We start from the raw sequence: 11,052 nt of genomic DNA, 5'->3' as shown, positions 1-11,052 counted from the left end.
CATTCATGACAACTTCTGATGTGGTGAACCACCTGTAGTGTAGCAGAGATCAGGGGAGGTTGAGAATGATTCACAGCGCTAAGACCTTCCTTCTGGCTCTGATTGGTTGTTTCTGACCAGGAGCATTGTATTACTGTAGATAACATCAGATCCATTGGGAAAAGTCAGTCAATTTTTCACATATTATCTGTGTCATACCGCACTATTATGACATCGATAATTTTAACAAATATGTAAAAAACATATTTTCATACTGCAGCTTTAAACTTTTTTCTGCTGTATTCCTTGGTCTGTGCTGTCTGTTCACTGTTCTCTAACAAACCTGAGGCCTTTCCTAAACAATTGCAATCTTTCTGAGAATAGAATAGAATAGAATAGAATAGAATAGAATAGAATAGAATAGAATATATTTATTTTATGGCACTCATATCATTCCAAAATTATACCATCAGACAACGATGTCCGGTGAAAATATAAATCATAGTCTGCAAATAATGACTTAATTTAAGGGAAGATAGGTATTCAAACCTGGCCAGCCTATTGCTACATATCACTTGTGAACAAGACACTTATACTCTTCAGAGCATATTCTGACACTACAGAGACAATTTCATGATAAAAAAAAACGTAATGAGTCTAAGGACATCGTGTAACAGAGGTCAAAGAGTTATCTGGGTTTTGGCAGACGGACATGTGGCTTCCTATCTGCATGAACTCGTGTTGTTTTGGAACTACGTCACAGCGAGGCGGAGCCACCTGATTGGCTGCACTGCAGGGCGGAAGTGCGTCTGTTTTCCCAGCTGGGAGCTGAAAACAAAACAAGACAGACATCGACTGGTGAGTGTTCAGAGCCTTTGGAGTGTAATTGTTATTTTTAGCTTCATAGTAGATATGTAGAGACGGTTTCTGTGTGACAATGGCCGCGTTAAGCGCTCATAAATGGCTCGGTTCGGTGGTATTTCGGGAGATATTTGTCTGTCCTTGTGCCGAGCTCACATGTGAGCTGTTATGTAACAGTTCAGAGCATGCAGATTACTACAGCGTGCCTCTGCTGTTGTTCTGCTGCAGTGATGCTGCAAAGCTGCCCTGCAGCATAATTCACTGGTCATAAAGACATTTTAAGCTTATCTTGGCGACTGGAAAAGTGCACGCGCTTTTGGTGGTCTCCTCTATACTGATGTAATCAAATGAGAAGCAGCTCTTGTTCGAGCTTCATCAATGCTTTGCTGCTTGACTTAAAGTCACCCTGCTGCTATCTCTGAAAGGCTGCATAATTAGTGAATTACATGTGATAATATAGAGAAATCAGTGGATCAGAGTTTTGTCTTTTCCATTCAGATTTTTTTGTAATCTCCTGTGAATGTTTTTTTTTACTGTTACTTAAAATGATGAAGAACCTCAATCTGCAAGCTGTACCTATTGGTGTTTTAGCACTATTTTCTTGGCGCCAAAAATGTGTAATCTAAATCCAGATATGCTTGACTTAGATAACTCTGTAGCTAATGTGCAACAAAAGACTGACCAGAGGTCACTTTTGATAGATGATTTGTTGGTCAAAAAATTACTAAATTAGTTAGATTTTTCACCCATTTTCATCCATTTTTGGTCTATAAACAATTCAACAAACAGAACGTTCCTTGAAGCAAATCTTTGAGCCTGCGAGGATTAGATTTTTCATAGGAGGAAGTACCGTAGTTCAAAATAGTTATTACCAAGAGTGGAGGTTCAAGTCAAATCTCCTAGTGCTTTGAAAAAAACTTGATAGTAATGTTAAATATTCAATAATATGAACACTTTCTAATACTGTCTGACTAGAAATATGACAAATTGACCCCAGGCTTGTATCACTTTCTGGTTATTATAAAAGAAATTAAGTGAGAAAAATGATGTAAAATTTTAAATTTCTCCTCTTCTTGGATTCTATAATGCAAAAACATTTTTTTAAACTATTTTGTAAAATAACATTTATTTCTGATTTTTTTTATTTTTTTAGTTCTACTGCCTATTTTCATGATACATAAAGAGAAATTAGCCGATGTTTGAAAAAAGGTAGAAAAAGGCACACATAGAAAAGAAAATAGAGCATTATTTCTCAATGTGAGTTTTTGTAATGTCCAAAAAAAAAGTGATCTTCAAAGAAGCTGCTGCTTCTTTGTTTATCAGTGCTTTCAGATTGCTGTGTTGTGTATTTGTAAATCAGTTGACTCTTTTCTCTGTGGTTTCCAGAACCATGATGGATGAGCTGGTGCAGGACCTGGTGTCTGCACTGGAGCAGGCCTCCGAGCAAAACAAGTTAGGGGAGCTGTGGGAAGAAATGGTCCTTAGTCCGCTGCAGCATCGGCGACAGATCCGGCGGCGCAGAGGTCGGAAGCGCCTTCACGAGTCCTCCGTCTATCCAGTGGCACGCAGACGTCGCTGGATTGAGGCTTCTGAGTCCAGCCTGGATGAGGCCAAAGAATACAGGGAGAACATATCCTCCACCTTCACCACCGCTGTGGCAAACTACAGCGACTCAGATGACATGGTCACCACTGACCACTGGCCTCGCGTCGTCGGCGGCCCTGTCAGATCCAGACACCCATCTTGGCCAGAGTCCGATTCCTTCACCGACAGTAATCCAGGACAGCCACTCAGAAGACGCAGGAAGGTCAAGCGTATGACTTCAGACATGACGGTCAGACTTCAGCAGAAGTTGCATCACGGAAAGAAGAGACACAGGCCATCTAAGGTTCAGCGTTTGTCAGGATCTAGGAGGAGGTCGAGCAGCTGGACTGGACCTGAGAGACAGACAGACGGAGGCAGAATGATGGGAAAGGAGTGCTGGAAAAGAAAGATGGCGAAGGAACGTAGAGATGGTCCAGATGAGAACATGTCTGACGGGTAATGTGATCTCTATTTCATTTTCATGTTGAAAACTACATTCAGTTTTTCTTTCATATTGAAAGGAAAATAAGGAATTTTGATGCAGATTTTATTAGAGAATATCTGTAAAACTTTACATCTTGAACAATTCTGAAGGGACCGTTTTAGTATAAGAATGAATAAATTAACAAGTCACATTTAAAATGATCTAAGTGGTAAGTGGTAATCAAACGCGTTATCAATATGCAGCCTGTCCTCTGAGCCTGAAATGATTCTTCTTTATTTTGAAGTGTTGAYATTATGAATGAATGATAATCTTCATCCTTATGTCTTTTACCTGCTATGATGATGAGGGAGGGATCTTTGGCAGCTCTGCCCTCAGGCATCTCCCAGCTCATTATTGCCCTTTGAAAACTATTGTCACAAATAAATAAGTGACTTGGTGTGGTATTGATTTGTTTTGAAATATATGCCTGACTTTGGGTTGGTAATTAAAGTTCTGTTTGTCCCACAGTCCCAGAGTGAACTCTCCTGTGTGCGTTTCATTTCACTAAGCTAAGTGTGGGTCTTATTTCCACCAGCAAGGGGCTTTATAAGCCAAACTGATTGTTACATTATATTTAGTAAATGTATAAAAATAAGAATGAAACCACAGAGGAAAATGTACCTTGAAAACAGCTGTCAAATTGGATGCCAATTTTATACTCTAAAGGGGCCGCATTATGTATTTTCCAGGGTTGTGATTACATTTTCTGGCACAAAGAATCAGCTATGTTACCTTCAGTTGTTATAAAAATGCTTTATATCTCAACATAACTTAAAATAAATTTGACCTCCCAATGTAACACCTTGAAATTGAGCCGCTCTTCAAAAGGGAGAGGCTTCTCTTTAAGTAGCTCTTATTGTTTTCCACACTTCACCTTCAGCATGTTTCCACAAATCCACACACAAACTTCTAGTTGTATTTTTAATGTACATTACAAATACCGTTGACATGAATCCATCCTCATAAATCACACAAACAGGCTTTAATATCTTTTAAAGTCTTCTATCTGGATAAACCCAGGGTTTAGACTTAAAAGTGGCTTCAGCTGACCACAGCGTTGTGGTTACATTCTTTCTGTGCAACTGATACAAGCTTGTGTCCAAAGATGTGGACAGGCTTTCCACCTTTGAGTTGATGTATGGTTTCACCTATTCATAACACAGTTTCAGTTTACATCCTGGATGCTGTTGTGAAGTGTGTTGAGTGACAATGGTTTTCCATAGCAGTCCTCAGTCCATGTGTTTATATTGATCCTGGTGGGATGACAGATTGTGATGCTTGTCTTTTGCATAGAGGTTTTCTTCACACTCATCGAGTCTTTTCATTGTACAGTCCTACACAGAAAACCCAAACTCTTGTTATATTTTCCTTATGCTGTTTCATGTATTAGACAAAAATAACTAGTGCTGCAACCAACTATTATTTTAGTAATCTCTTATGATTATATTGATTATTCTAATAATTGATCAGATTAGAAAGTTTCCATGTTATGCAGATTTTAATTTAACCACCCAAGTCTTATTTATACAGTTTTAGAAATGTAATGTAAGACACAAATACATTAATAATTCAATTAATTTTTAAATTAAAAAAAAATGCTTGATCAAATAATGCAGTAGCAAATAATGCAGTATGTGAAAAGCTCAGCCTTTTCTGCTTGACTTAACATGAATACAGTGTAGGGCTAATTTCTTAGTTAGTTTTTGGATTAACCAATTCATAACTGGATATCAAACGGTGCTTAAACTGCAAAAAACACAAAATCTTGTCACGTATTCTTTGTCTAGTTTCTGGTGAATAAACAAGACATTTTTCCCATGTTATAAGTGAAATAATCTGCCAGTGGAACTAGAACATTTTTATCAATATTAAAAAAAACATTGACTTAAAACAAGTCCCTTGGGCTTGATGAAAAGTTACTTGTAAGTTAGTTTTTGTCTTATTTAAAGTGTACTAAGACATTTGCGTTAGGAACTAGACCAAAAATACTTGATAAGATTATATGTCTTTGCAGAGTACCGGTAATAGGAGATTTTATTTTATTTTTTACAGAATTTGAACCGAGTTAAGCTAAAATTGCCACTTTAGGAGTTCTGGGTAGAACAGGTTTACCAACAAAGAAGGTTTATTTTTTCGTAAATGCAAAATGTATATATTTTAGCAAATGTTGACTTAATTATTGCTCTGAGTATGTTGTGTTTTCAGTAAACGGCCTTTGTTAGTCAGTATACTGTTGTTGACGATTAATCAATTACTAAATTAGTTGACAAATTTATCAAAGATCGAATAATCGGTTTAATCTTATTAATCATTTCAGCCTTAAATATAACGGTCAACTTCTTGTTTTTCTTCAAGTGCTTATTCTCTTTGCGGATCTCATTATCATCTGATCATATGAAGCACACGAGCGACTGAAGTAGCCGTTAATGGAGCAGAGAAAGCTTTACGTCTTCGGGTTTAATTTGTGCTGACCTCCCTGGCCCCTAAACGGTATTTGTTTTCTTACTTTATGGAAAAATCAATAGCCGTTCTGACAGAAAACAGCCCAGGAGAAGAAATAAATGGGAGCGCCTAAGCGTGCTGTCAATCATTTCTCACTTACACAACTGCAACAGTCTTGATTGCTGCTCAGTGGACTGCCACTCTGTACTGAGGGCTGAACAATCAAACGGTTAAGCCTTGATGGAGGCAAAGGGGTATTAACAAATGGCAGCAGGGATGAGGGGCTGACAGTGTTACAACAGCAATATTTATACTTTGAGGCTGTGTGGTCCACTGAATGTCAGACACAGATGCCATTGTTGAACCATGTGGATTCCTTTGGTCTCTTTTCATACTGTTAACCTTTTTCATTTAGAGCATTTGGTCTGCTGAAATGTGCCCCTCCTCAAGGTCACTCTCCTTATGTGCACGCCGAGTTGAGCTTCGCCTTCAGCCACCCAAGTGCGGGGAGAGCAGATGTTGGAAGCTCCAGTTGGACTCCACATCCTTGATTAGACCTGGCCCAGCCTGCTGGCACTGAGGCCACCTGGCACCCAGGCTGGCCCAGCAAGCAGCCCTAACCTGTGGGTAGCGGCTTCCCGGGCCCAGCCTCCGTCTCCAGCTGTGTGCCGCTTCTGTTGATGTTGACTTCTTGGGAGGAAAAAAACAAAAAAACCCAAAGCCTCTCAGAGCTTGCTCTGCTCTGTTGTGCTGTAATTTAGAATTTGAGAACTCCATGAGGAGTTTTTGAGGAGGCAGTTCAGCGTTTGCTGAAGTTAATTTTAATAAATCTCTGAGACTAATCCAATTACTGCAGCTCAGGGAGGGTGGGATAACCTTATAATCAGACACCAATGGAAGAGGGCACAGATTTGGGTTGAAGCGACTTGTTTGAAGAGCTCGCAGATCCATTGTTATCAGCACTTTGCTCCCCTCCAACGCTCGTCTCCTTTATTCCTCTGCAGAATGAGCCTCGGCTCAATAAATGGTGGCTTGCCTGTAATCTCTGTGCAAACTGGTCTGCCTCTCCCAGGAGCTGAGGATTATATCCTAATGATTAGTGCTCATCTGGATACTGTGTTTGGCTTCTCCTCTTTGGCTTGTGTAGAGACAATTGGGCCATATGGGGAATTCAGTTTATCTCCCTTAACTATGCAGTTTTGCCCTTGCTCCCTTTAACATACAGTGTCTAGTAAAAGTACTCATACCCACTGAACTTGAAGTTTTGTCCAACAACAAACAACAGTGCATTTTTATTAGGTTTCTATGTGCCATACTAACACAACGTAGTCCATATTTGGCAAGCGAAAGAAAAGGGATACATGATTTCCAATTTTTTTGACTAAACATATCAAAAAAGTTTGAGGTGCGAGTTGGTACGCTGGAGAAATCCCCTTCATTCCAGTTATCGCTGCAAGTCAGCTCTTAAAGTTGAACCTCCTCTCAGTCTCAGGTGTTTTGCAACTTTATTAGGTTTCCTTTCAGGATTTTCTTGTATTTTGTGTGTTCAGGATGATGATGATTGTTAATTTTCATCATACATACAGTGTTTGTGTATAGTCAAAACAATTCACCTTCTTCCTCATGTTTGTGGTATTCTCTTCATGTCTTGGGTAAACTTCAGAAGAGTGTTTTTATGGCTTACTTTTGGCAATGACTTTCTTCTTGTCACTCTTCAGTAAAGTATTTTTACTTTACTGAAGAGTAAAGTAAAAATACTTTCTGTACACTTAAAGTATTTTTAAGTGTACAATTAATAGTTAACCGATTCCTGTACTGAACTCTGGAGAATTTGCTTCTCCAGCATTGCCTTGGACATCTTGGCTCTTCTTGGACTTGGGCTCCTCCTACTCTGCCAGTCAGTTTAGTACTTTTGCAAAGTACTGCAATTTAGTAAATAATGTCATTAAAGTTCCAAATTCAGAAGAAAATTTTATTTTTTTTAAATACACTGGTATGTCTGGTAAAGGTCACCACTTAATAAAGAAAACATATTTTGTCTCATAAAAAATGGGTTTGTCAGTTTAATGAGTCTCTGAATAAATGTTAATTCCTGTGTTTCTTAGACTTGGCATAAACTTTCTCCAAAAAGCTGAAGAAATTATTTTTATTTAAAAAAAATCTGAAGAAGAAATATGTGTTCCGAGCTGGTCCTTAACAGCATGAAATGTGCTAACATCATTACAATTATCTTTGTAAATGTCCAAACCTGCGTCCTCCACTGTACTGTGTGCATCAAATGTCAGCAGATGTTTCCATCGTTACTGAGGATCGGCCCGGGGAATCAGTCTGGAGAGATGGGGTTGAAGGCGTTGGGTGAGGGAGGATGGGGGAGGAGGAACGGTCCAGGGCTGGGCCAGACGTCTTCCAGATTCCCGGGAGATGCCGTCTCCCCTTTCGCATCTGCTTCTCTTGGATCTTCGGGGAGATGATGTGCGACCATCTGGCCACGGATCAGATGGACAGTCTGGATGGACGTTTTCTTATCCTGACGTCACTCAGAGCCCTGTGCAATATGGCGAAGCTCTGTATCAGCACATATCGAACCCTCCAGACCTGCAAGCAAGGTCAGAGATGATAAACAGGAAGCAATCTGCAAGAGAGTCAGGAAAACTCAGCTTCCGCTCCATTAGAGTAACATAAAGTTCAATACTTAAACAATACAGCTGCCACTCTTGAGTCAAAATCCAGGACATTTTTGTCATATAAAATGTTTCACTTTTTGCTGTAATTAATAACTGCAACTTATTTATAAAACAAATGAAACAAATTCCTACAATATAAAACCGCTGAGTTCAACACTCTGCAAAATCATTAAACCACCTCTTAATTGTACGTACTTTCCTTCCAAGGCGTAAGATTTTTTTAATCGTGATGATTCTTTTATTGAAATAATCGTAAACTAATTTAGTAATTAATTAATTGTTTACTGGAGTATACAGACTCAAAAAATTCAATTTGCTGAAAAAACAACATACTCAGAGCAGTAATTAAGCCAAGTTTGTGCAAAATAAGTATATATTTTGCATTTGAGGTAAACAAGTCCTGTGTCTGTAAATAATTTTTTTGCCAAAACTTCTTAAGTGGCCTAGTTTTAGCTTGACCTGGATCAAATTCATCAGAGGAATGGCATGTTATTTCATTTTAGGCAATAAAATGCTTATTTTTTCATTTAAAAAAGGAATTGAATCGCTTGTTTTTTTAAAAAAAATGTATTTCTAACATTGAATAAAAAAGGTTTACATTGTTAAATGGAAAATCAGAAAATACAGATTATTTTCAGTTTGATTAATTATCAGAATAATTGATTGAATAATCAATTACCACTGTGCAACTTAGATTTTTGAGTACCACTCTTAGTGACTGGCAGAAGTGAAATAGTAGTTTCCAAATGAATTCCCTTGTGAAGAATGATCTTGGCTTTGAGATTTCCAGTAAGAGGGGTTTGCCGAAGGGTGTGGAGGGGACCAGCAGCGGGGCGGTCTGGATGGTAAGCGATGGCAGCCCACACAGCAGATGTCAGCCAGTTGCTGCGTGGAAGTGGTGGCATGTCTGTGGATTGCTGTGTGTGAGGGGCACACCCAAAGGGAGGGGCGGCCAGGGGGACTGTGCTTCTCAGTGCTGTCATCCTCCACAATGTGGGCCAGATTAGATTGGAGCTGACAGCGGAGGATATTCAATTAGATTGTTCGTGTCACTCAGTAGCTTCGATCAGAGTCCCTCCTGATGCCTTTGTGTTCGCCATCGCAACGAGGCAGAAACACACAGCGCTCTGTCTTTTTGTGTCATTTCTATTCATGTCGACCTCCGGCTTTGCTCTTTTTCATTATTTTTGTTTCTGAATGCCACATTTTAGATATTGATATTTCAGGGGGCATGTAAATTCTTAATTTACATTGTTCACTTTTCATATTCCATAATATTCATCTGACCTCCAAAGTGATCCAAACAAGTCTTAGATCCTTATTCTCTTTTTCCCTTGTGCCTTTTCTTTGCAGGGAAACCAGCAGCACGTGCAGCAGTGACCCCGGTCTGTTCACCAATGATGAAGGAAGACAAGGTATCACAAATTGATCTGCCTTAACATATAGCGTTTTATGAAAAATTTGTGAGCATGGCTGTGCTCAATTCTGAGTGAATTCTGGGGCTGGATAAAGAGGTTTGGCTACAATGGGCTGGTTGCTGGGCACCCAGGCGACTCTAATAAGACGTTGTCATGTCGTGTTAATGAGCGCTGAAGCCTTTGCTAATCTCATTAGCCGCGGTGGGGCCGGGCGGCCTCTGATTTAACAGTTGTCACTACACCTTGACTGTGAGAGGCATGGTTCCTGTGGACAGTTTGCTGAGTGACAGGCTTGAGATCAGCTCGCTGTCTGGGGAAGAACCAGTGTTGTCTGGTGCTGCGCAGTCCACTGAGAAACATCAGGCTTTTAAATTTGCCCACAATCTAAATGGTTTAGGAAAGAACCAATGTTTATCGGGTGATATCACTCCAACCAATAATGCATTTACCTTCCCATGTGTGCAGGTGATGATGAGCAGAGCGACTGGTTCTTTGAAGGGGACTGCGGAGTCGGCCTGCTGCCTAACTGGGACTCTGACAGCCCACTTTCACTTGAGGATAGACAATCCTCCACCAACTTCCTCCAACCTGCACGGCGCGCTGTTAGAGGTGGTCAAAGTTTTTATATTTATTTTTAGGGATATAACTGGGGGATTCTGTGATGTTTAGACTCCATGTGGGTGAGTCTCAGGGTTGCTGCACAATTTGGAAAAACTGTCAGACTGTCAGAATTTTCCAGTTCTGCCTTAAAAAGCAACATCCATTCATCTTTCCAAATAGCCAGCCAGTTAGCGAATTCATTGACTGGCTGGCTAATTAGCCTGCTAGCTGACTAGCTAGTCATGTCCTTCTTTATACATTGCCAGAAATGTAAACAGCTTCATTTGTTTAATATTAGAGTGCAATAACCAAAAAAGGTATCAATTGGTTTCAATCAGCTGTGAGGAAACGGAGATAAAGTTGTTTTTTTACTTGTTGCAGGGTATCATTCACGTCCTAAACGATTGCCTTGCTCTGCTGCCTGCTGCATCAGGCGGGACAGGAGGCGTCTTCCTAGAAAGGTAAAAGAAATGCATCCTCATTAATGTCAAAGAAGCCGAAAACTGTTGTGCCAACTTTTCTTTGTTTTGTTTTGTTGCAACTTTTGTTGAACAGAGCAACAACATGCCGGTGTTTGTAGAAAGACTGAGACATTTCTCTGCAGATCATTGCCAGAGAAAGTAAGACACTCAAAGAGATCCTGCTGAAACTGAGGTTGCCATGTGGATCTTACCATTCATTGTTTTGTTGTATCCTTTTAGATTCTGGCTGCCTTCTGTTGGGAACCAAGACAGAAACCAGGCAAGTTATGACATCAAATCCTCTTTATGCAATTTTGCTTTTGTTCCGTTAAAACTTTCAATGTTAAATTTGACACTTGAAATTTACAGTTGAACCCTTTGTGCCCACTACCGATGTGTCCCAGTGACATGATGTCAGAAGGTTCCTATGTCAGATGTTCCCCTCCATCCATCAGAAGCAGGTAGGTAATGGCAAATGTTAAAGGAAGCATCATTGTCTTCTTTATTATTGTCTGCAGATTAAAAAACAAATATATATA

The 11,052-nt window shown here is 39.7% G+C and overlaps 1 protein-coding gene across 2 annotated transcripts in view; it reads left to right on the top strand.

The window, feature by feature from the left end:
* The first annotated feature begins 557 nt into the window (after positions 1-557).
* LOC103459054 (G patch domain-containing protein 2-like) overlaps positions 558-11,052 on the top strand; it is a 26,901-nt gene continuing 16,406 nt past the window's right edge. Inside the window, exons 1-8 of one of the 2 annotated variants that reach the window (XM_008400275.2) lie at positions 558-837; positions 2,227-2,880; positions 9,388-9,449; positions 9,918-10,061; positions 10,434-10,513; positions 10,608-10,672; positions 10,754-10,793; positions 10,883-10,974. In XM_008400275.2, the coding sequence (XP_008398497.1) occupies positions 2,231-2,880; positions 9,388-9,449; positions 9,918-10,061; positions 10,434-10,513; positions 10,608-10,672; positions 10,754-10,793; positions 10,883-10,974 (1,133 nt within the window). In that variant the 5' untranslated portion in view covers positions 558-837; positions 2,227-2,230. The remainder of the gene's footprint in view (positions 838-2,226; positions 2,881-9,387; positions 9,450-9,917; positions 10,062-10,433; positions 10,514-10,607; positions 10,673-10,753; positions 10,794-10,882; positions 10,975-11,052) is intronic. The other variant, XM_008400276.2, reaches the window with a different exon arrangement.

Source organism: Poecilia reticulata, linkage group LG22 (genome assembly GCF_000633615.1).
Source record: "Poecilia reticulata strain Guanapo linkage group LG22, Guppy_female_1.0+MT, whole genome shotgun sequence".
NCBI classification, from domain to species: domain Eukaryota; kingdom Metazoa; phylum Chordata; class Actinopteri; order Cyprinodontiformes; family Poeciliidae; genus Poecilia; species Poecilia reticulata.
This window is presented reverse-complemented; position numbering and strand designations above follow the sequence as displayed.